This window comes from Prionailurus viverrinus, chromosome B3 (genome assembly GCF_022837055.1).
Source record: "Prionailurus viverrinus isolate Anna chromosome B3, UM_Priviv_1.0, whole genome shotgun sequence".
In the NCBI taxonomy this organism is placed as follows: Eukaryota; Metazoa; Chordata; class Mammalia; order Carnivora; family Felidae; genus Prionailurus; species Prionailurus viverrinus.
This window is the reverse complement of record NC_062566.1, coordinates 33,322,843-33,348,883: the sequence shown is the minus strand read 5'-3', so window position 1 is coordinate 33,348,883 and position 26,041 is coordinate 33,322,843. Positions and strand designations below refer to the sequence as shown.

Sequence of the window (26,041 nt, the reverse complement as noted above, 5' to 3'; positions counted from 1 at the left end):
TACTTTTAAGAATTTTTATGATTACTTTGGATCTAACCAAATAATCCAGGACAATCCCCTTATTTCAAGGTCAGCTGATTAGCAAGCTTAATTCCATTTGCAGCTTGATTTCCCCTTTGCCATGTAACCTAACGTATTCACAGGTTCCAGGGATGAGGACACGGACATCTCTGGAGGGCCATTTTCTGCCTGCAGCAACAATTAGAAATAAAAGTGAGAGAAGAGGCAAAGACTTTATCCCTTCTGGAGATCTCTGCTCACACCTGATGAGTGTTGCCTTCTTTCTTCTTTTATGCAACCACATTTCTGCAAGACCTAAATATGTCCTGTCCAAACTGTATAGTAATGTGCAGGTATATATGATCTTGGACAAGAGACAAGACACTTAAACTGAATTTCCTTATCTGTAACATGACAGGGTTGAAGTAGATGGTGTCTCAAGGCTCCCCCAGTGACCTTTGAAGTACCATGTCTCCGTAGATTATATTCTCAAGTGTCATGTTTCATCACCTCCTAGCAGGTCTGCTGAGCTCCCCAACGCCACAGCATCCTTGCTGATAGCCACTGGTTAAGTCACTATTGTATTTAATATATGCACTATCAGCATCAATGAGGGTTTTTCACCTAGGTGTCAACACATTAACTCTGTGGGTGTACAAGACATAAGGATAGGGGTGCCTGGGTGGCTCAATCAGTTGAGCATCTGACTTTGGGTCAGGCCATGATTTGGCGGTTCATAAGTTTGAGCCCCACGTTGGGCTCTGTGCTGACATCTCAGAGCCTGGAGCCTGCTTCAGATTCTGTGCTGTGCTCTCTCTCTGCTCTCTGCTCCTCTCCCGCTCTCTCTCTCTCTCTCTCTCTCTCTCTCAAAAATAAATAAACACAAAATTATTTTTAAAAACGGGGTGCCTGGGTGGCTCAGTTGGTTGAGCGTCCAACTTCAGCTCAGGTCATGATCTCGCAGTTTGTGAGTTCGAGCCCCACGTCGGGCTCTGTGCTGACAGCTCAGAGCCTGGGGCCTGCTTCAGATTCTGTGTGTCTCTCTCTGCCCCTCCCCCACTCACACTCTGTCTCTCTCTCTCCTTCAAAAATAAATAAACATTAAAAAAATTTTTTTTAGTTTTTTTAAAGACGTAATTATAAATCTGACTTAAAAAAAATTGACTCCCAACTTCTGCTCTGGGGATGGCAACAGTCATTACATTGTATCTTGTCCATGTAGAATGGTCTCTTGCTTGTCACAGGATTTGTTGTTGCCGTTGTTATAGGCTTTGGAAGTATGTCTATCCCCCATAACACCAATATACTTTATGTTTACACAGCATTTACAAAATGTCTTCATATTTGTTACTTCATATGATCCTCTATAACAACGTTCTGAGATTGCTTTCAGTTCTTTGAAACAGGTGTATTGGTAACCGGTTCTATCATAATTTTTCATAGACATTTTATTACGCATTCTGATCAATGGTAACAGAGGTACCAAGTCATTTGTTGGAAAACTGACCTCCAGCTCTTGGTTGCAACACAGACTTACTCAGTCACATGCTGCATGCGCGGCAACAAAGTGATCAGACATCCTTTATATTTTAAATTGGACATCATCTTAATGAGACATCTCATACTGCCTTTTATCTTTACTTCTGAAAGGAAATGCATTCATGGAATGCTCTCAGGCACTTTTCTTACTCATACTTTATCCTTTAGGCATTTTTCCTGCCTTCTTATAGTTTTGATATAGGAGTTACTCACAATACATCTTCCTAAACAGTTATCTGAATATCAACAGAATTATACAATATGCAAAATCCTACAATAAGTTAAAACGATCACACATCAAGACAGCATTGTTTGCAGCAGTCTGTATTAACTTTCATATGTGGAATGAAGTTCCCGAAACTACTTCAGAAATAAATAATTTTTTAAAAATAAGTCACGTAATTTGTCCTTCTGCCTCTTTAGTTCTTAAGTTCATCTGCATAAAGCAAACGGGAGACTTTAAGATGAATTGTACACTCATTTAATTTCCAGACATTGTCTAGTGTTTAAACACTGACATCAAAGCAAAGAGCCAATTATCAGAGTGCATTTGATCTGAAGCCCTGTTGCCTGAATTGCTATAGTTTTCCTTATGCCGAAAAGGAAATCTGTGTCACAACTCAAAGAGGCAATATTTAAAATCACTTTATCTATAGCAGCTTCACTTGAAACATGTGTTTGGGCTCACTAACCACAAGGAGGCATTGAAGCATCTCTTCAAAATGTGAAAAGCAATTTTACTTAAAAAAAAAAAAAGTTGCACCTACAGTTGCTGAATTTCATATAAGCAATTATACCTGCCTGTGAGTACGCACGCCTTTTAAGTTCATGTTTTGAGCCACTTATTTTCTTAACCCCTGAAATGCCAGCACAAAGTGTTGCCGCCATTGCATCTTTTGTGAAAGATTTTTGGACAACAGTAATCCATACGCAATTTTCTCCTGCTCTCTTTCCAGTGAACATGAAGGCCAGCCACAGGACTTTTATTAGTGCTGACAAAGTAACTGCATTAACCTTTATTGCCCTTTAAAAGGTTCAAATTTCTTTTGACCCGGTGAGCAGAAGCATATTTCTTAAGTATTCAGAATTACTTAAACACATATTCCTGACAGCAAGGGGTGTCTCTGAAATCTGTGTGTCAGTTTAGAATGATTCTGGGGACACATCTTCAAAATGCTCCACAGAAAGCACAAGTTAAACGAGCCAACCTAGTTTTGTTTTTGTTTTTGTTTTAAACCCTGAGCAATAATTTTCTTCAACGTTGTTTTGAACCTTTACGTTAAATGTCAGAAATTTTCCTCATGTTTTTCTGATCTTGATTCCCGGTGATTTTGCTGGTGTTGAAAAATATGAACTCTTCTCTTGCAGAATATGCTGCTTAGCACATCTTCCAGAATAATGCTTAATCCCCTGAGAAGCAAGGATCTCAGTGTCAGGAGTTAGATTGTGTCTGCAGGATGCTGCAGAGAAAATTCTTTCCTGGAAATGTGGACTGTGACACTTGGAAATCCTAGTGTGCCATTTTGCCATACTGACTTGCTCTTTCTGCGTTCCGACACCGTTTGTCTTTTAGGATATTCCCAGCCTGTGCGACAAAATATTGCCGACTTCAACACAAAGCAGAACATGCAGCTGGGGAGGCTGTGTGACATCTTAGGTACAGTAAATACTTTCACGCAAATGACTCTTTGGAATGTTTATCAGAGGATGTTGATAAAAGTGTTTATTTTTTTGCTTTTTTTTTCTCCCCCCTACAAGGAAAAAGTGTGGATTTCTAATCTACTTTGCAGGGGGCAGTTACATGTTTTTTTTTAAAGAACAGATTTAAAGTGGAGTCAACTTGAGTCAAAAAATGACATTTTTAATTAATTTAGTTGGGTAGCTTTTCTAAATTCTAAGGATTTCTCCCCTATAGCCTCAAATCTTCTTCATTTACTGAATCTGGCAGTGAATGAAGCCAACATTTTACATTTGTGTCAATACTGTCTATTCTATTATCTGGGGAACAAGTGGAAAGTGGTATCAGACATGAAAAGCATTGTTTTCATTATAAGACTAAGAGGGACGAGAAGATAGACTTTTAAAAGAAGCTTTTATTTAAATATATATCATCTTGTTATTAGAAGAAAGGAGATGCTCGTGGAGGGAATTTTTAGAAATATAAACCTTGAGTTGTAGATACATTTTTGTAAAAGTCAAGTTCTGATACTGGCTTGATCAGTTCTAAATCAGACACCAACCTGGGCCGGGAGAGAAGAATACAAGAATGCCATGGCTTTGGTCAGTGCTATTCAAGGCTAGGGTTTGAGTGAGGCTTAAAGAATAAAGGTTGCCAAGGCTAAGCACTAGTACTGAATGGGTTTAGGAGGTACTGGCCAAAAATTCAGGGTAAACAAAAACTAGGTTCTTATTAGTTACTAAATAAGAACTTCTGTGTTTTTGTGAAAATATAACTGCTTCGGCCCTTATTTAAGCAGAACAAGGAAGAATTTTAAATTATCAATGACCAACTTAGCTGGCTCCCTGGAATGACATACTTTACATGATTCATATATATTTCAGCATCATTATTATTTTATAAATGCCATTTGGTAACAAAAATACATCAGTACTAGAAATTTACAGTGTCCTAAAATAATAATAGTGTAATTGCTTTAATCTATTATGTAGGCACTAATATTGTTTTTCAGTATTACAAAAAAAATTTTTTTTAATGACTTGAGATTGATTTGTTAGTGCTGAGCTATTTCAACTAAAAACCTGACTGGGTGGAAACCACTGAACTGCAGCAGAGGGCAGACTTTGCTCTAATTTATTTGCATTAATTTTTTCTCTAGCTTTTTATATACCCTTCTATATATAGCACAAACCATCACCAAAGAATTTCTTTACAAAAGAGTCTCATTATTTGAAAGACTTGAAAGTATTAGGTTTCTATTTTAAATAACTCAATAATTCAGTCTATGCCTACCTGTGATGGAAAATTTTGCTAATATGATCATTTCTGAGATACTATGAACCAAATGCCTTTTTTTGGTACACTCTCGTCGTGATATAGCGATTCGATCCTAAACCCTCTTCAAGAGGAGTAATGGAAGTTTAGAAACAGTTGTTAGAGGGTAGAAAAAGTACTTGCTTGTGAAATTTAAAGAAAAAATGAAGAAACTAGAAAGATTAGTAATTTTATGTAAGAATAAATGATTATCATTTTTTAAATTATTATTCCATTAATTCCTAGCAAAGTGTGTTGCGTTTTTGCTTCTTCAGGGGAAACAAAGAGATCTGATCAGGTTGGTAAGACCTGACATTCAGATATTGGTTGTGAAGTCAGGGTATCAGGTGGAGACCCCAATGGCTAGTATTTTCAATTCCTAGAGGAGTTAAGCAAGAGAGTGGCTTTTATTGACTATTGACTAGCAACCAAAGCAATCTTTGTCTTCATATTAATTGCTTTCCAAAATTACCTGTCAATTAATTTTGAGCATTTGCAGATTCACAAACCATACTAATATCATATATTAGCATTCGTGATACGTATTCTTTTGCCAGAAATACATAGGAAAGGTGAGATTAGCAATACGATTGGTTGTCATTTGTAATCTAGAAATTTCTTCCCAAGAAAAATTTAGTTTTTTCAGCTACGGAATCTTTATTTTCATTGTTTGTTTTTGTCTTTCTTAAAAAATACTTTAAAAAAATACTAGTTTGGTTTTTAAAACCAAATAAAGAACACACCCAAAAGCCACAATGAGGTTAATTTAGATTGGTTTTGTACAGATCTTCACAGTGCAATTGGCTTTTTTTTTTTTTTTTGCATTTTAGCATTTCTCTAAAGAAAAGATAAAACCACCACCAAAATAACAGATACAATGATTCCTTCAGAAGAAGAGCTGTGCCATACCATTAGTTTAATAAGACACCAGTCCCTTCTTGAAAACACAAGATTGGGATATATGATTTGATCATTCAGCAACTGAATACAAGTTATTTACTATTTCCTCAATTGATTTATTTTGGAGTTTATGTGGCAGTTGGGTTTCAAAATGAAATAGGGACCCCACTTAAATATTTACATTTATGGCGTGCCTGCTCTGGGCTCAGCACCGGGCCAGGTCAGGGGACACTCCTCCACAGGGAAGATTTCTCCCACAGGCCGTTGTGTAAGATTTTCTACTTCCCAAATCTCTCCAGTCTTCCAAATCCCTTTGGTCAAGCCACAAGTATGTCTTGAGTGGCTTCTGTGTACTCCACTCGGTACCGAGGCTTGGGGGAATATAGGAAAGAGCATACACCTTGCCTTTCAAGAGTTTGGAGACACAAGATCAATGGATTTGAAACAATAGGATGAAACCACAGAGGATACTACATCATGTTAAATCTCGAAGCATGGATTAAAGGAGCACAAGTGTGGAGGGCAGGGTGCAGAATCACTGATGGCTTGCCCTAGTCAGAGTGGTCCGAACGGCAGATTCGCACATGGCTGTTTGTTGAGTACCTACCACGTCCCGAATATGGCACCAGGTGCTTTATATATATTCTTTCATTTAATAGTCTTCAAAACTCTATGCCCAGGTGATTCTATTCTCCATTTTAGAGATGAAGAAACCAATGCTTAGGAAGGATAAATGGTGTGCCCAGCATTCCTAGGCATCTGAGATAGAATTTAATCACTCTGTGTTCTATATACTCTGCCAGACTTAACAGAGGAGTCTTAAAATCCCCTCAGAGCCCTACCTGACCAAAGAAACATTTTACAGCAGTCCCTCCCTTGAACTTCCCTTAGCACCTGGTCTGGGAGTTTCCCTGTGCCCACTGCTCTCCACCCCATGTTTGATGACTGTTTGTGCACATGAAATGGTTGCTCCTCACGGGCAGCCTCTCAGTGGCTTATTTCCCTCCATGTCCAGCCAAGTGCTCTGCCCCTACTGATCAGCCAGTTATTTTATGAATGAATGAAGGACTCCATTGGCTGCTGATTTCCTGTCCCTGCTCCTTAAAATCTTAAACCCCTGCAGCCTGGAGTGGGTAATCTCATCTAACTATCCCATTTGGGTGGGATATTTAATTAGGATTTCTTTCTATGTACATAATAAGCACATCTTAAGAAGAAAAACAGTTAAATTAAGACAGTGTTTTCTTTAAACCAAGAATCACTAGATGTCCTATTTAAGTAATATACTCCTCTTTGGGAATGGAGCAGGGAAAAGGTTGGTTTCCTGAAATAATCATTGCCATGGTCATAATCAAACCATTTATTTGGACAGGACGTTCCCTGAATTGGCCCTGCCAAGTCCAGGCAGAATAAGAAATTGCAACTTCATCAGCTTTCTAAAGTTAATAGCTCTGTTTTATAATTTACTGAAGTTAATGGGATAAATTTTTAAAGCGGTATGCAATTCCCATTGATGTTAATGGTAGTTCTGGGGCTAAATCCCTATGTATTATTTGAAAGTGCACTTCCATGGTATCTCACAGCCCTCCTTCTGAAGGAATCGTGTCTATTTTTTTTTTGGTGGCGGTGTTATTTATCTGTTCTTTAGAGAAATGCTAAAAGGCAAAAAAAAAAAAAAAGCCAGTTAAATTGCGAATATCCATACAAAGCCAATCTAAATTAACTTCAATGTGGCTTTTGGATATGCTCTTTATTTTAAACTGTGCAACATCAATCCGATGCTGGAGTTCAGAATGTCATTTACCTTTACACCAGTAATTAACATTGTGCCTGTTGTTTCTAGATGCCAATGTGAGCGTCATCTACATCTGCTCCCATCAGATGAATGACGAGTTACTGCTATATTACAATAAAATCCTGAGTCTACAGGCAGCTGTCAAATCGGGGAACCTTGAGGACAGAAGTGACCTGCAGGACAGGTTCAAAATTATCACCCCTGAAGCTATAAACATCTTCCCTGTGAGTTTGTCTTCTAATTACTACGGCTTCAGGGATGCAGTAAAATTAAATTGGAAATTTTATAACTTGCAACGCTCTGGTACACATCAGTGAAATATTATTGCAAGTTTAACAGCTTTACTGATTAGACTACTAGTTGGACTGTGGGAAATAAATATCCCAGTTTAACTTTCAGACTTAGTTGAGCTACCCCTGCCCAGTTTCTCTACAGCTGAAACCTAATTGCAGTTATAGGTGATACCATCAAGTGGGTGAATTTATAACACCTACAGTTCCTTTGTCTTAATTTTGTGTGCAGGACACCAAGGCAGAGACAGGCTGGGCCCACCCAAGGTCACCAAGCTTAGGGACAGAAGCTCGACCAGGGCCCCTGTTCTCTGATTTCCACACTGTTATTCATTGTTACTCCCTGCGCCCGTCTCCTGGAGGGAATTTGGCCTGATTTACCATATCATAGGGCTCAGAATGAACAAGGTTCAGATTTTGTAACTTGTACTGATTTTTAATGAATGGAATGAATTCTAGATGGAGCTCCATCCCTACCCAAGAGTTTTTGGGAAATTCATGGAGCCACAAGGGCAGTGTTCTAGAATAAGGCAGTCCAAGAGATGTCTTGAAATGAATTTCTCCACGTTTTAACAAGAATTTAAACTATGTTAAACAACCAACGTTTTAAACACCTAATGGACTACACAATTCTGAGGAGGACTTTTTTTTTTTTTTGTACAATTAAGGGTCTGAATTTGCAGGTAAAGATATAGCTGTCTCCACTCACAAGTGGGATGCGCCAAAGTCAATGCTCTATTTATCGGCAAAGAAACTGATGGCATGCTTTACTATTTATGTGTTGTTACTACCCATTAACCCTTCAGATGCACCATGATTTGACCCCCTCTCTGCCCAAAAAAGGCCTACTATGGCTGAGGAGGGTTGCCATAATATTTCATCAGGATTTACTCTCTTCTACCAAGACGAACATTTAATTTTTTCATAACTGGATACCTCAGTGTTCCCCCAAAAGCTCTTTGCCTAGCTCTGATTCATTGGCACCGCTTGGCTGTGGAAGAGGACAGCAAGGCAGGGGCAGGGTGAAGAGAAAAGACAGGGGACGAATCATTGCCACTTACCTATGCTATTAGGAACCCAATATCTTCCATCAGTGTGCAAGGATTGCTTGGTGCTTCCTAGCTAACCCCTGGCCTCAATGGCAGGGTCACTGTGGACATTAGAAAGCAGGGAAGACAAAACCATCGTTAGTGTGTAGTTCATGTCCTGATTTTATCCAGCCAGAAACTGGAGCTAATGCCTGGTAGCTGCTGCTAAGGAGTTTCTGTACATCTGAAATGTCCGTGTACATTGAAGGGGCATGGACTAGGAAAGGAGCACTAGTTTGGGAGAAGGAAAGTGAGTGCACAACTAATATTTATCAAATGCTTAGCACACATTTTCTCATTTGGTCCTCAGAACAATGCAACATGACAGAAATGACCAATCTCTTTCTATGGCTGAGGAAACCAAGTCTCCTGTTCTGGTCCAAAGTTACTGGTGGGCTCAAAGTGTGAGCCAAAATGTGTCTGAGCCCAGAACAGTATCAGGAACTGGAATGATTGCTTTGCTCCTGGATGACCCTGTGGCATGGGCAGCTCCCTTTACCTTTCTGGTCCTCTGAGCTTCGTCCATACAATCAGGTGATGGCTAGGGCATTTCAAAGCCCTTCCCAGCTCTGCAATCCTGTTGTTACCTGAGACATATGCACTGCAGACCACTCTTCAGCTTCTAAGCAAGAGATAGGCAGTTGGCACTAACCGATGCGCTGAGTCACATTCATAGTGTGGTTTTGCAACTTTGTGGGTTTGCATCTAGAAAGAAGTAGGGAATATTTTAAGTACTTAATACTTCTCATAGTTTACATTTAAATTATTTGAGTAATTAATCACTGGTAGGCAATCAACTTTTTAAAATACAAAAAATTAAGCTCTCACTTTCAAATCAGTTCTTGCTCATGTTTAGTTATGGCTTTATTTCCTTTTAATGGGTTTGAGAGATTGGATCAGTGCTGATTTTCATCCAAATGGATGGCTTTAAGGAGATTTTTTTAAAGCGTGCCAAAAATCTGTTTGTACATCTCTCTAAGTTACTATACGATGCTTTAAGCTGTAATGGCAAAAAAAGTGCTGTTGTAAAGTCATCATGTCTATTTTTGAACATTTTAATATTTATGAAGACATCCCAAACAACTACTTTTTGTCTCAGGTCAAAAAAAAAAAAAATTAGTGGTGATCAGTTAAATGTGGCTATAACACTATGGAATTAGGAACATTTTATTTAAAAAAAAATTTTTTTTTAATGTTTATTTATTTTTGAGACAGAGAGAGACAGAGCATGAACAGGGGAGGGGCAGAGAGAGAGGGAGACATAGAATCTGAAACAGGCCCCAGGCTCTGAGCTGTCAGCACAGAGCCCGACGCGGGGCTCGAACCCATGAACTGTGAGATCATGACCCGAGCCGAAGTCGGATGCTTAACCGACCGAGCCACCCAGGCACCCCTGGAATTAGGAACATTTTAGATCTTTGTCATCTGTGTTCACCTCCTGCCTGGATCTGATGATACTGATTTATTCTGAATGGTCATCCAAGACCCGTGGTCAGTAATTTGTCCTGTGCCATCACTTGCTCATATTTAAATCTTTATTAAACACGTATCAAACACAATACTATGGTACCATCTTGCCTGAAGAATAAGGCAGGCCCACAGATGACTGACTATAACAGATTCAGGCCGAGTACTTGCCAAGAGAGATCAGCAAACCTAGAGGAGACAGAGATCCAGCTTGGCTGGAAGTGACCCGGTGCTCTAACGTTAGATTCTATGGCTCCATCTCCACCCCTCATCACACCTCATAAGTTCACCAGACCTTCACTACTCAGTCTATAGAATGGGAGAAGCTATGGCAGCTGGTAACACGAAATTGTACTAATACCCAGGTTTCAATCTTGCCTCTGCCCTTTACTAGCTGTGTGGCTTTGGGCAGATTACCCGAGCTTCGGTTTCCCCATCTCCAAAAGAGGGGCTGTTAATTGGTACAGTGTTCTATGGATCAAACAAGAGAATAATCTCAAAAGGCTTTGACCATGTGACCTTTACATCGTGAGCACTGCCACCTTGAAACACTCTTCTAGGTGCCCTATAAAGCCCACCATGTACATTACGATTCGTGTCCCTGGTTCCCCCAGATGTTTAATTTTTTTACATTTCCTCATCTGAATCATTTGTAGGGAAAGGAGAGGGGTGAGATAAACAAGGAGGAAAGAGGGTGATCAACCAGATGGGAAACACAAACTCAAGAGGTGGTACCAGCCATTGCCCAGTGGAACACTAGGTTTCCTAGAATTGCATTCTTTGAGATAGGTGTTGACAATAGATTTAGGGGCACCTGGGTGGCTCAGTCGTTTAAGAGTCAGACTCTTGATTTCAGCTCAGGTCACAATCTAGCAGTTTGTGAGTTGGAGCCCTGAGTAGGGCTCTGTTCTGACAGCTCAGAGCCTGCTTGGGATTCTCTCTCACCCCCACCCCCCACCTTCCCTTCCCCCACTCACTTACACACATGCACACTCTCTCTCTCTCAAAATAAATAAACTTTAAAAAAAAAGAAAATGGATTTAAATTATGGCAGAAAAAGCATATTGCACAGATCTAAGAGAATAGAACACTTGCTCTGGAAGAAGTGCCTAATAGTATAAATCATATAAGCCCTCTTCTCAGAGGAGCTCTGGTTTTTTTTTTTTTTCCTAATTGGGGGCAAAATATACATAACATAAATTTTACCATTTTTAATGGTAAAATGTTTATTTATTTTTGAGAGTGAGAGCACAAGTTGGGGAGGGGCAGAAAGAGAGAGGGGAACAGAGGATCTGAAGTGGGCTCCGTGCTCATAGCAGAGAGTCCAATGCAGGGCTTGAACTTGCAAACCATGAGATCATGACCTGAACCAAAGTTGGACACTTAACCGACTGAGCCACCCAGGCTACCCTAAAATTTACCATTTTAATCATGTTAGGTGTGCAGTTCAGTGGCTTCAAGTACATTCCCATTGTTGTGCAACAATTGCATTATCCATTTGCAAAACTTTATCAACTTCTCAAGCAGGGATTCTATACCCACTAAATAGTAAGCCCAGAAGAGCTCCGGTTTTAAAGGGAAAGTTAGGGGCACCTGGGTGGCTCTGTCGGTTAAACATCTGACTCGTGATTTCGGCTCAGGTCATGATCTCACAGTCATGGGATCGAGCTGCACATCGGACTCTGCACTGAACATGGAGTCAGCTTAGGATTCTCTCTTCCTCTCTCTCTTCCTCTCCCTCTCTCTCTCTCTCTCAAAATAAATAAATAGGTGCACCTGGGTGGCTCAGTTGGCTCGGCGTCTGACTTCAGCTCAGGTTATGATCTCGTGGTTGGTAGGCTCAGGCCCCACATCGGGCTCTGTGCACAGGGTGCAGAACCTGGAGCCTGCTTCAGATTCTGTCTCCCTCTCTTTCTGCCCTCCCCTGTTCACTGTATCTCTGTCTCTCTCTCTCTCAAAAATAAATAAACATTAAAAAAATTTTTTTAAATAAACATTAAGAAAAATAATAAAGGAAAAGTTATTTGAGAGCTGGAAAGACTCTAGAGACTTCTAGTCAATGCATCATTTGAATACGGGGACTGAGGTTCAGAAAGGTTGAGTTTTCTAAATCACCTTGCAAGTTATAAATTCAGGCAGGACTGAAACCCAGGGGCTCTCCCCACTCTCTCTCCCATAGTTATCAGTTACACTTTCTAAATAGTTTGCGAACCAGTGCCGCTAACATTCCCAGAGACATTTGCATTTGCTTAGCATTTCTCCACGTGTTGAGCAGATAACGTGGATGACAACTGGAGAAGTAGGTGCGAATCTACAAAATCCCTTAACTCCCTTAAGACACTGGCACCTTGTATTATATAATTTGCATGACATTTTAATGACTTTATTTTAATTACTACCATTTAATAATAACAATTACTACCATTTACTGAATATCAACTCAATGCCAGGTATTATAACAAGTGCTTTACATTCATGATCTCATTTTAACCTTAGAAAAAGCCAGCAAATGGGTATTTTTATTTCCACTGAACAGATGGAGAAACTTAGGCAGTGGGAGTATTAGTCACGTGCCTGAGTTCAGGTACCTGAGTTCAGTGATAGAGCTAGATTCACAGCCAGAACTCCTAAGCCCCCAGCACTTTCTCACGTGCCATGATGCCCCCCTCTGTAGAGGAAGTGAACACAATCTGGGATTCTCATATTTCATCCTTGGCTAATGTCTTTCCCGTGCCCATCCTCACCTGATAAAATCCTACTCATCCCTGAAAATTCACCTCAATCCTAACCTCTTACATAATAATAATACTAGCTAACATTCACTAAGTGCTTATGATGTCCAAGGCACTATTATAAGTGCTTTACATGCATTATCTCATTGAATCCTCACAGCATCCCTAGGAGATGGGTACTATTATTATACTCATTTTACAGATGAGGAAACTGAGGTCCAAGGAGAATGAGTAATCTGCCTTCTCAGCTGTCCCCATCAGCACATGGCCTCTGCTCCCTCCTCCATGCCTCACAGCCCTCTGTAACCCTTTATGGTCCTCCTCTGCCTCGTATTAGCTATCCATTGGCTGTGCTCATTTCTGTCCCCAATCCTTGAATGCTTTGGTACGTGCTGACCATCTGGCTCTGTCCTCGACCCCTTTTAGACATGCCAAAATTATTTACTTAATTAAATGAGCAGTCACAGGTATTGCTGAGCTGGGTCTAAATAGTCAAAATTAAAATAAAAAGAGTTTTCCATTGGAAGATAAAATTTAAGTCTTGCTGAAATTTTCACATATCTTCCGTCCATGAATCCTCTCCAGAGTGTTGGCTAAGAAACACGATAAACATTATAAAAGTACCTATTTCCTAAAACGGACTTGGTGGCGGAACTTTGGAAAGAGACTATCAAGTGCCCTTTTCCTTCCGAGTCCTTTAAAGAGTTGCCAGACTAGAAGTCCTGTATAGTGAAGCATACATACTGTAAAGCTTTTCTCTTCACTTTTTGTATTGATTTTCCAGACGCTTTAGTGTTAAACCATGCCAGAAGTGTTGCAGAGATGAATCACTATTATCCAAAGGCCGCCAGCCTCTTTTCCTTCTGACAGAAGGATAATTCCACGTGGATCAAATAAATACAGATGTGTAGTAATTAGTTCTATTCCCAGTGAGCCTATTTCCAACACACTAAAGATGTGAGCGATTATGGAGCCTCACCCCAACAGCTTTTATCAATTTAAACTGCTAAACAACAGGATAGGTCATAACCCAGCCTGCTATTAATAATGCATTTATTGTGTGCAACATTATAAATGAAGCATATGGGCTAGAAAAAGAACACCTTTCAACAAGAATGATATGGTCTCCCCTTCCCCTCCCCAGAAGCATCATATGTGCCTGGCCACTTACCTGATGTACAGTCCCAAGGCGATCAAAAGAATAAAAAATCTCATCCAAGGAAAAGAGGCCTACATTGTCGGCGGGTTCCTCCATAGAGATGATTTGGCCGTGGCGGATATGTTAGGCATCCCCATCCTGGGTCCAGAGCCTGAACTGGCTCATCTCTACAGCAGCAAGTCTGGAAGTAAACTGGTCTTTGACAGCGTCAATGTGCCAGTCCCTCCTGCAGTGTATGGCATCTATCGTCACCAGCAGGTATGTGGGTGGACGAGTGAGGCTCTGTTCAAATATTCCATACCTTCCTGACCTTGTGGGAGCTTCAGGTCTTCTGGAGCCAGCCCTAGACAATGAAGAATATGTGGAATGCTTAAGTTATTTGATGGGATCTGCTTTAGGCCTTCCTGTTTCAAAATATCTTCCTATTGGCCTTGCAGAAATTGCTGGGATTGTCAAGATATTTACTCATTTGGATGAAGCCATCGAAGGCCCTGTTGATGTACGAATCTGCTACCAGTATTTACTGCCCTAACATGGATTAGTTAGCTCATCATCACGTTAGCTAGGCAGTCATTGAGCAGGACCCTTAAGAAATGTGAGAGTCAGTTTTGGTGAAAAAGGGCAGGTTTGGAAAACCCCAGCGAGTGAGCCCTTCTGCTGAGTCAGGCTGTAGAGGGCCTACAACAGAGGGCTACAGACATCCTTGGCTCTGTAAAACAATCCTATAGCTCCACAGGAAGGGGCCATCAAGGGAGTAGGAGAAAAATCCCAGAAAAAGGACAGGAAATGGGTCCGAGAAAAAACTATCTGCTTCTGCGTTTTTGCTTTGGGCCAGGCCTCTGGCTAGGCACTCCTCCAGCAGACCTCCTAACTATTTGGAGAACTCTAATATTAGTCACCAGAAATGATCTTTAAGTTAGCTCTGGCAGGTGTTCTCTCCCATTTAACTGATATTTTTTTTCACAATAAGGCAAATAAAAAGACAAATGGCTGTTAACATTTCCCAACCTCTGTTTCAGTACGTCTTTTGACCATTAGTCCCAGCCGGTCACAACTATCCCAGGCACCCACTTCTTGGGAAACTAAATAACTATGCACAATGAAGCAGTTTGTGAGGAACAGTATTTAGGGATCCTCCTTCCCTCAGTCACTTGATCATCACGTTCTGTACGTCATCGCTGCTGAGCCCCAAAGTCAAGCCTTTCAACAAATCATACTTCTCAGAGATTAGTTTGAAGGTATTGTTAGCTTATTAAATTGCCCTAAAAGGTTTCAGTCTTGCTAGAGTATTCTTGGGCAATACATGGGCTCAGGAAGGAAGTTGCTCTTAAACACAGCCAAATCTGGAAAAAGTACAGGCAGTTTTAATAAGAGTGAGAGAGAGACTCCCCTGAATTGATGCGTCCCTTTCACTGTCATTAGTCTCCACTGGAATTTGAAGGTAACAAAGTGGATTGCTTGACTCTGCTTCCCAGTAGAATACTCTGCTCGGAGACTGGATACAAGTGAAATGCACCTTAAGACTATATAATTTTACACGTGTACATTTCATTAAACAGTCTTCGAAGCTTTAAAATGTATGTGCAGTACTTGTATTAAGTCTTGCGTTCATCTCCACTGACGAGAACTCAGGCAATCTTGGCTAGGAAATATTTTAGAACTTTATATGTTAATTGTGGAATGCAGTAAAACTTCCCTCTCATGCCGTTATTCAGAAGCAGGATTAAACACCTCGTCGTAGACAAACTGGATTTCAGGGATGCGTCACGTAACCTATGGCATGTGCAAATTGTTTCACAATAAACCAAGTTATCACTGATAACTTGTTTGAAAACGACTCCACTTGTTTGAAAACGTATGTCTGAGGTCATCAGGAATTAAAGTGCTCCACTGAGATTTTTCCAGATAGTGGCTGCCCTACCTAATCTATCTGTGTCAGCGATTTGAATTTGCAGATGGTGATGAATCAGTAACACTGACTTTTTACCGATGTACACCATAAACTTAAAGCCAGTGAAAGAAAGCTGTGATTATTTTAATTTAGGTGAATAAATATTCCCGACTATCAGCTGGATTTTAGCAATACACATTTTTCCACTTCTGCTCTACACCAATATAAAATGAATGGCAATTAAGAAATATATTACCTCTTTTGAAGAGATAGGCTCAAATAGAAAATTGATAAATGTTTGGAAATAGCATAAAGTCATCTGGTTTATGATGGAGTAATTTATCTGTTTATTTTTTAAATCTAGCACGAGCACAGTGAGCATTTCCTGTTTTGATCCATAAAGTAACCATGCAAGTTCTCTTTCTGACACGTGCTCCATATAAAATATTGACAGCTTTGGTTAAATAATCAAAAATGGCAATGCTATTTTAAAGCACTGTTCAATTTTCACTTAAAGATAGCACATAATTCTTTCGAGTGGTGCAGTCTTTACAATACTATTGATCCTTTTCATTACTGTAGGGGATCCATCAACAGACACCCATTTATAGGATTCTCAGAAGCAACAAATAATAGGATTTGGAAGAAACAGATAATAATTCTGTTAGTAGTTGAAACCTCCAAATATACAATATATCCAAGCATACAACGGAAAAGGCTATACAGGCTAGCACACTAAAAAACCATGAACACCTTTCCTTACTAGCAAAAGAATTTCATCAGATATTAACAACCAAAGACCATTTATACTTCTGTCAAGTGTGATCATGATGCAGCAAAGTATGATTAAATATAGAATCTATCTTCTCAACACAACACTAGAGAAAGAAAGGATGTCACTCTGGAAGGCACATTACAAAACCTTCTAGGCTATGCTCGTAGCCATATGGTATGCAGACAAGAGTACTTGTCATTTAAACACCAAATTATCTACAGACACTACTTGATAATTAGGGAGCTAAGACAATTCCATTTCCACCCTAATCGAATACCCCATGGTTGCATGGGGCTTCCGGGGATCCCAAGTATGCCCATTTTGAGATCACTTCCATACTGCTGTGTAGTGTAACATCCCCAGGAAGACTTGCTGAAAAGACACAACACAGAGAACAGATTGTGTCTTTAATCAAAATAATTTTAATCTTCTTGCTCCAGACTTTAGCAGAATATGATCTTGAGCCCTTTCACACCCTTTGGTTAAAAAAAACAAAATTCAAAAATCCATTTGGTAAGCCAATCTCATCCAAAGAGAAGATAATAAGAGTGTCATAGAGACCTCTCTATGGACAGAAGACCATAGTCAAGAGAGCTCAAGAGAGAGAATGCTTAGAACTGTTTTTGTTTCTTTCTGAGAAATACAGACCAGAACATCTGATGGGAAGACCAGACAAAAAGTCATTTTGTGATCTAATGGGTTATTTTTCTCCAAGGCTCTACTTCTACAGTATTACTTATAATCAGGCAATCTGGGCTATAGACTTTTGTCTGATTCAAATTTATTCCAAATGGCTTATTGACTGCAAGGAAAATTGCTTCTCTCGCTCCTCTTCTGACTTCTTTCTCCGTCTCACCCCCCTCCTCCACCTCTCTGCAGGCTGAAGTAGGCAGCATGGAAGAGAGGGAATGAGCTTAGGTGCTGGGGTCAGAGCATCCCAGGTGGAGTCCCTGCTCTGCCACTTAACACCATGTGATCATGGGCAAGTTATTTAAATTAACTGAATCTCAGTTATTCATATATAAAATGGAACTAATAATGGTGCCTGCTTCATTTTTGAGTATTACGTGAGAAAAATCATGTAAAGAACCTAGCCAAAGGCCTGGCTCCTACAAAGAGTTCAGTAATGCTAAATATTACTGTCATTGTGATATTAAAGCTTGAACTCCTATCCCTTCCCTTTCCATGGGACTGAGCCCTGTTCTCAAGAGAATACTGTCTCAAATAGAACATAGTTGTTTTATGAATGTTTTATCTCCTTGACCTGTCTTGTTCACATAATACATATGACATACTTGGCCAGTTGACTATCCAAACAAATGTATTTCGTATATGTTAATGAGGGAAAAATTAAATGTTTATAGGTTACAACATTTAAAAACTCAGCAAAGCTCCAAACAGTTAAAGTTTTCAAGACTATAACTCTTTATGGTCTTGAAACTATAAAAAAAATCATTTGAAGAATCAGTAAGTAAACACATCATGCTCTAAAAAAGAAACAAAACAATATCAAGATTCAATTACAGATATTCACAGATTCTTTCTTTTGCCTTCAAAAGACAGCAAAATGATAATTTCCGAATTTCTCGTAACTAAGACTATACTTTTAAACATGCCTTTCGTCCCTCCTGGGTAGTGGTTTCTTCACCTCATAGATACATCACTTAAAACTTCTAATCTGTCTTAATCATTAGAAGATAACCAAACGAACAGGTCATTTGAAGATACAACTAAGTTAATGCAATACGAAGGCATCTAGGAAGCTAGCGATGTTAAATGTTGCTGTGTCTTGGGCCCCACAGATGATAGAACAGCTGAGTCAGCTGGTCATAGATCACCTGGAAATCCAACGCTGGCTCTTTAAAATGGACTATGAGTTTGGAGGAAATGGGACTGCGTTTTGTGACATTCCTTCCCACCTAAAGCACTACAAGTGGTTCGTAAAGGAGAGCAGCAGATATGGCCACGAAGACTGGAGCAAGAAATGGGCACAAGTGAGTGTTCAATGGTGACATAAACCCACAGTGTCTGTGAACCGTTAGGAGATGAAGCAAAGACTCAGCTGGGAGATGAAAGCACTTTCTTCTAGACTCAGCTGGGTCACCAATCAGCAGTGAGACCTCAGGCGAGTCCTTCTGACTTTCTTGGGCCTTCGTCCTTATGCACACAGTGACTGGGATGGATCAAGTTATTTTAATATTTTTTCTGACTTTTAAAAAAATCTTTAAAAATTTAAGTAGAGTTAACACACAATGTCACATTAGCTTCAGTTGTGCAACACGGTGACTCAACAACTCTATATGTCACGTGGTGCTCACCACAGGTGGAGCTGCCATCTGTCACCACACAATGCTATGACAATACCATTGGCTGTATTCCCTATGCTGTCACTTTCATCCCAATGACTTATTCATTCCATATAACTGGAAGGCTATATGATTAGGTTATTTTAAACATGTCTTCTTTGGGCCCTAAGAGTCTTCAGTCATGTCTTCAAGTTGATTATGATAATCAGGGAGTAATTTTTTTTTTACCGTATTCAAATAGCATGGCAAATCCCATCATTTGGTCTAAGTGGGTCTTGATCATATGCTTCTAACAACTGTTGTTGTTAAGCTGGCTGTATTTTATTATGAGAGAGAAATTCTATTAGTGAGGGGTTGTCACCTGGAAGCTAACATAGAAAAGCATTCTGTCAGCAGTTATATGGTTTAGAAGCCAATTCAAGGAAATTTATGTAACTGCTGGTCCCTATGAGATGTCGAGAAAATACTACATCCCAGCCAGAAAACCTCCCAGCCAAAACTAAATACTAGGTAAGAAGCCTTAGCATATGAGTGGACGTGTAGAGATTTTTCCATGTATACTGGTGGAAGGATGAATTGTACAACTTCTTAGTCTGTTCCAAATTTACTTAATAATTAAAGTCATTTTAATGGCTCAATATACAAATTCAACCCACTATTCTTTTTTTTTTTTTTAATGTTTATTTATTTTTGAGAGAGACAGAGCACAAGTGGGGGAGAGGGTAGGAATCCAAAGCAGGGCTCCAGGCTCCGAGCTGTCAGCACAGAGGCCAATGTGGGCCTCAGACTCACTAACCAAGAGATCATGACCTGCGCCGAAGTTCGACACTCAACTGAGTGAGCCACCCAGGCACCCCTTCAATCCACCATTCTAAAAGCTGCCTCACCTTGCATCCAGGGGCCTAGTCTTGCCTGGTTTCTCTCTATATATATATTTTTTTAAGATTTATTTATTTTTGAGAGAGAGTGCAAGTGGGAAAGGGGCAGAGAGGCAGGGAGGGGACTGAAAATCCGAAGCGGGCTCTGTGCTGACAGCAGCAAGCCTGATGCAGGGCCCAAACTCATAACCCTTGAGATCATGACCTGAGCCAAAGTCGGGTGCTCATCTGACTGAGCCACCCAGGTGCCCTTTGCCTGGCTTCTCTTAATTTCAAATCTCTGTTTTCACTGACCTACTGACAAAAGCATAATGAATGAGGAAAATTCGGGTACAAATTCCCTTAACTGATTCCTTCCCTGCTGAAGTACATAGCAGTGGGCTGGGCAGTGAGTTGCATCTGCTTTGAGCATCCCACTCCAGCAGTTTATGAATCAAGACACACAAGTGACGAAAAAGGGAGGCGCACACAAGAGAGAACCACATTATTCTTGCAGAAGTGAAATGACGAATAAATCCAGAGAACAGTCAGAAGAGAGAGTTCCCTTTGACAAATGTTCCTGTTCTCCCCATGATCTATTCTGGGCTTTTCTTCTCCCTCCATCAGTGAATGGACTAAATGCAGTACCTGTCAGGGCCAGCTTTTTACATATTATTTAAAGGATACTAAAGTGAATTACTCTTCTAGAAAAAAAAATAAAACAAGGAAAATGTATTTAATTTTGAGGCCCATAGAGATTTCTCTTGTGTTCTCTTTAAACTGGATTTTATTTCATATTGTATAGAATATTCTTTTTAAAGGCAAAGCTGCTGAGATTAAACCATGAAAATATGACTTTTTTATTTAAAAAATCAAAAATGTTAGTGTGCAAAGTATTTGCTGGTCTCGATATTTCAAACTAATAATTTTTAAAGAATTCCCTGATACTCGACTATGATAAATTTAAAATGTTTGACTTTAATTTTGAAAAAATAGTTAGAATAATGACATGTGGCCAAATTGCACTTAAAAGTCCGACTACACATTATTTAATTTCAATGATTTTAAACTACACCATTTAAAATTGTCACCAAATACATTCAGCATTAGTGTTAATATTATTAAATGTGAAACTCTTGAATAATTAATTATCTAAATCATTTTTTTAACTTAACAAGGAAAAAATAAGTATTCAGCAGAAATCTTTTTGTATGGTGAGGAACTGTGCTTAGCCAGGATGTAGTTAGAAGCCAAAACTAAAAATAAAAAATAAAGCAGTTCGGGAAAACTTGTGTGTGTGTGTGTGTGGTGTGTGTGTGTGTGTGTGTGTGTGTGTGTGTGTGTGTGTGTAGGAGACTATGGACCTCCTTTTGCCTTCAAAGTGAAATTGTATTCAGAGTGGAAGTGAATTGCAATCTTCACTGAGGGCGCTATTGAGAATTTAGGATTAGAATTATCCTTTGTTCCAGAAGACCATGGTAATGGTGCACACTTAGACATCAAAGCATTACTTTATGAGCACAGACATGTTTTAATGTCCTATTACAGTTTGTAGACCTGTTTCTTTTGATAATGAAGATGTTGTGTCATCAAGCCTAGCCTGGCACATACAAAACATATGCTGGCAGGTTATTAAAAATTTCAGCTTCTTGATGAAAGACTATCCTGCAGGCTAAGAGTCCAGAGAAAGACTCCATTCTGGGAGAATTATTAGAAATGAGAATATGACTGTAAGCACTAAATTATGTTAATACTTACAAATACCATCATTTGCATAGCAGCTTATGACACGATACTGTGATTTTTCTCATTGGTATGTTGTAGGCAACAGATTAAAAACAGTGCTGTTTATGGGAGTTTGAACTGATTTGAGATTCTCTTGCATCTTATACAGATATTGGTTTTAGATGTAGGCATGATTCAGTGTGGACTCAAGGAGCTAATACAAAATTTGTCTTTTTTTTTTTCTACTTATCTAATTTAGAACCAGAGTTATTTGGTTGCAATTGAGGCTTGAAACAAAGACATGGAGTCAACAAATGCTGGAAAAAACTGTAGTCACATTACCAAAAAATAAGTATAGACACGCAGGTGATTTGAGGGAAAGCATAACGTTACATGGTGGCCACGGTGGAAACAGAACACAAGTCTCATTTTTTTTCATGGTGGTTTGGTATCAACATCGCTTTCTTCATCCTATCGGTTAACAAAACCTCCTTCCCCCAACAGGTCCCGGTAAACTCACTCACTCAATGTTTGTCAAGGTTTAATGAATCCACATACTTGCACACACTCCAAACACCCCACTCCCCAGTTGGGGGCATCTCTTTTCACTTAGTGGGAATAAAGGCGTACACAAAGAAAGGCACACTTGTAGGGGAAAAAAAACCTTCCTGACCACTCTCACCTAAGACAGGGTAGGGAGACCCAGGTAGACATCTGCTGTGGTACTGGTCCTTCTCGTGGCTTTGTCTTTCTTTCCTTTTTCAGGGGTAAATCTTCCCTCCCTCATTCCTGGGCTTGGTGGCAAGTGATACTACTGGGGAGGCTGCTTTGCAAGAAAAGATCTTTATAGGACAGTTTCTCCGTGGAAAGAAATAAGCCAGTTTACTTCTGGATTTCTCTGTGCAGCCCTTCTTTGGACCTCTGTTTCCCTGGAAGGACAGTACAGGGTGCTGAGGACTGTCACCACTTATAAGAGGAAGGGGGGAAAGGAAATTGAACTGGTTTTTGAATGCTACTGCATAATATTGCCCGTTTAGCCCTATGCCAGAGCAGTTTTATGTTCACTTGTACTTTTGTGGACTTTGTTAGATATCTGAAATTAATTTGGGGATCACCAAGGAAAACAATCTATATTTTAAAATATTAAAACTATGAATTCAAGGCATCCACATCTAGAAAAAGTAGAATAAACCACAGTAGTTATTTTGCATCCTTGTAGAACTAAGCAAACAAAATGACAGAGGAGAACCATCACCTACCTAGTCAGTGCCTTCGAACTCTGTGTCTCGGGGCGCCTGGGTGGCTCAGTTGGTTAAGTGTTCGACTTGGGCTCAGGTTACGACCTCCCGGTTCGTGGGTTTGAGCCCCATGTCTGGCTCTGTGCTGACATCTCAGAGCTTGTAGCTTGCTTCGGATTCTGTGTCTCCCTCTCTCTCTACCTCTTCCCCACTTGTGCTCTGTCTCTGTCTCTCAAAAATAAATTTAAAACACGTTAAAAAAAAAAAGAACTCTGTGTCTCTATGGTGAAGACATCCATCCACTAAGACCCTGTTGTGGCTGGGTCTTAGGAGCCGCTGTAGGATGGCTGAGCTTAGTGCTTATGTGGAATTTAGTAGGTATACTAGGTGATCCCAAAGAACCATTACCCTGCAACCACACAATTTTTTTAGAAAAGCTAAAAGATTAAAGAAATATTTAACCAAATAAGTACATAATCACTTTTCCCAGTTGTCTTCATTTTTGCGTATTAATTTTCAAGTGTGCTACATTTATTTCTTATAGCTACAATAAGAGCATATATGCTATTGAAACAACAGATCCTAAACATCCTCCACGTTTACAGGTAGCAGTCACAATTGATGGCTGTATAATATTCCCTCATATTAATTTACTCTAATGTATTAAACCATTCAACTAAGTTGGAAACTTAGGCTATTTCCAACTTTTTTTTTGATAGTAGTGGGAGGAGGGGAGGAAGAATGAGGAGGAAGTAAAGATTTGTTTTTATTTTTGGTTTTTATATACATTTCTTTTTACTTCTGCTGAATTACTTCCAGGTCCTTCAGAGAAAGACTCGGGAGTAGAATACTTCATGGCTCTTGTTACACAGTGCCACATTACTCTCTAAGAAGGTCGTGCCAATTTCCAAGGCTACTAGCAGAGAATAAGTATACTAGTTGTGCCACAACCTTACCAGCACTGGATTATTATGAACTGTTTGCATTTCTTAGATGTCAAATGCATCTTCTAATTGCTCTTACTTGGTTACTAGCAAGGGATACTTTTTTCACATCCTTATTTATTATTTGCCTTTTTTTAATATATGTTTTTTAAAGTTTATTTACTTGTTTTGAGAGAGAGACAGAGACAGACAGAGAGACAGAGAAAGAGAGACAGAGACAGGGACAGAGATTGAGAGCAGGGGAGGGGCAAAGAGAGAAGTAGACAGAGAATCCCAAGCAGGCTCCACACTGTCAGCGCAGAGCCCGACGCAGGGCTTGAACTCACGAACCGTGAGATCATGACCTGAGCCGAAATCAGGAGTCGGGCCCTTAAATGACTAAGCCACCCTGGAGCCCCTATTATTTGTCTTTTATATCAAAAACACAACATCTTGATATTAAGAGAAAAATCCAGGTTTTCTAGGTAAGGAAAAAATCTAGGGTAATCATTTTCCCTAATCATTAAACTACATATGATTATTTATTTTTTATTTGTTTATTTTTTTATTGTTTATTTTTATATATTAAAACCTTGACCTCCTAGATTATGTATTTAGTATCTGCCAGAATATTGGTCTACACATGAGATTAGGCATTTTCTTAGATTCTATAAATTTACACTGTTAAGGTCTTGATGTTTCCCTGTATTTCTCAATAACAATAACAATAATAATTATTATTAGCATTGTAGAATAGCTGGGGGTGCCAGGCCTCTCAGCACTTTACGTGAATTGCTTCATTCAATCTCATAAAAACCCTGAGATTTCTACTCATTTACTTCCACACCATTTTGATAATTATTTATATTCTGTTTACAGATGGAGAAACTGATGCTTAGGTAGTTAAGTAACTTGCCCAAGCTCACGTAGCTAATAAATGATGGTGCCTAGCTTGGAACCCACATCCACTCCTCTGGCGCAGTGTTCTTGCCACACCAAGCTGAGACCTTTTAGAAAAGACTCCTTGTTTGAAAATCTTGGAGCAGTGTTTACCTCCACCCCCCGCCCCCCAAATCCCTGCCGTTGTGACCCACTGCCGGATGGGCAGTTTTTCTGCTTTCTACAGAGGCATGGGAAACACCAACATCCCTGGAACACAGTAGCCATTGTGCTGGAATTTCTTTCCTTTCCTGGCTGACAAGGAAGCTGCTGTCATTTTCCCTGAAAGGCAGCAGGCAGGGAGTTCAGAGGGCACATACCTGAGAGCTGCAGAAGAGCCCAAGCCCTCCTGGGCAGTTCCCGGGATTTAAAGCTTTTGTAACTCAACTGCCTCACACACCTGCAGATGTTCTTGGGTGATGAGAGTGAGTTTTAGATATGCCCTTTGATTGTTCCTGGGGGTGGCTTTCAATGCCTTCCTCAACTTAATACATGAACATGATCATTTTAGTAAGCGTATAAATTCTCACAAAGCTTAGGGCAGCCAAACTTCAAGATCAAATGTAGCATTAAAAACATAGTGGGCATTTAAAACCTTGTTTTTTGGATAAGCAACCACATATTTTGTTTGTGTTTTTTCGTTTTTGTTTTTTGTTTTGTTTTTTAGTCTCCTGTTCCAGTTTGACCTGGTAAATTCCCTCTTAAGCTGAATGAGTGTTGGAATAGGCTAGTCTGAATAATTGAACATTCAGGATAAGCAGGAGGTGGTCTAGCTCCACGGGGGTTCTGTAGCCCAGGCACATCAAGGTCACTAGGGGGGAACCATGGGAAATCACTCTGCTCTCCAAGTCTCTACCTCTTCATCTGTAAAGAGGGATAATATTAGTACCTGCCTTGTGGGGGAGGGAGGGGGTGACAATTAAATAAGATACCCCTGTGAATTGGCTAGCAATGTACTCAGCACACAATAAGCCTTCAAGAAATGCTACCTGTTATTATTAATATTACCATAAAACTGTATTACAATTAAATTGCAGGTAACGTTGAACAAGAATGCACAATTAAATCTTCCTCTGGTGATTCAGAAGTTCTTTTTGCATCTTGTAGCCTTCCAGAACATTGTTCTATGCATCAGTTATCGTTATATAGGATTGTGGCTGTCGAAGATACGCGATATTGACCCAATTGCGCCCACCCAGTGATTTACTGAATAATGCCTTTAAAAGAATAAACCTTGACAGCAGCCTGGTTTCCCATCACTTCAAAATAAAAGATAATTCCAGTTATTTTAATCTTCCACATGTCGAAGAGAGAGGCAGTGACCTGATAAAGTGGAGCTTATTCTGACCACGAGATTGAGACCCAGTTGCTTCATTTTCTGGTTCCAGTTGGTGTCTTTTCTAATTAGTGTAGCAGCACGTCACC

The 26,041-nt window shown here is 39.7% G+C and overlaps 1 protein-coding gene and 1 long non-coding RNA gene across 11 annotated transcripts in view; one reads left to right on the top strand and one right to left on the bottom strand.

The window, feature by feature from the left end:
• LOC125168336 (uncharacterized) overlaps positions 1-26,041 on the bottom strand; it is a 129,824-nt gene that overhangs the window by 18,508 nt on the left and 85,275 nt on the right. For 3 of the 5 annotated variants that reach the window (XR_007153094.1, XR_007153092.1, XR_007153096.1), the window contains exons 3-4: positions 13,975-14,305; positions 8,578-9,309 (exon numbers count right to left, since the gene is read on the bottom strand). This is a non-coding gene — a long non-coding RNA (uncharacterized LOC125168336). The remainder of the gene's footprint in view (positions 1-8,577; positions 9,310-13,974; positions 14,306-26,041) is intronic. The other 2 variants (XR_007153093.1, XR_007153095.1) reach the window with 2 other exon arrangements.
• The window catches only part of IQCH (IQ motif containing H), a 211,502-nt gene that overhangs the window by 120,472 nt on the left and 64,989 nt on the right, over positions 1-26,041 (top strand). For 5 of the 6 annotated variants that reach the window (XM_047863380.1, XM_047863379.1, XM_047863383.1 and 2 more), the window contains 4 exons: positions 3,113-3,196; positions 7,275-7,450; positions 13,948-14,220; positions 18,431-18,622. In XM_047863380.1, coding sequence (XP_047719336.1) covers positions 3,113-3,196; positions 7,275-7,450; positions 13,948-14,220; positions 18,431-18,622 — 725 coding nt within the window. The remainder of the gene's footprint in view (positions 1-3,112; positions 3,197-7,274; positions 7,451-13,947; positions 14,221-18,430; positions 18,623-26,041) is intronic. The other variant, XM_047863381.1, reaches the window with a different exon arrangement.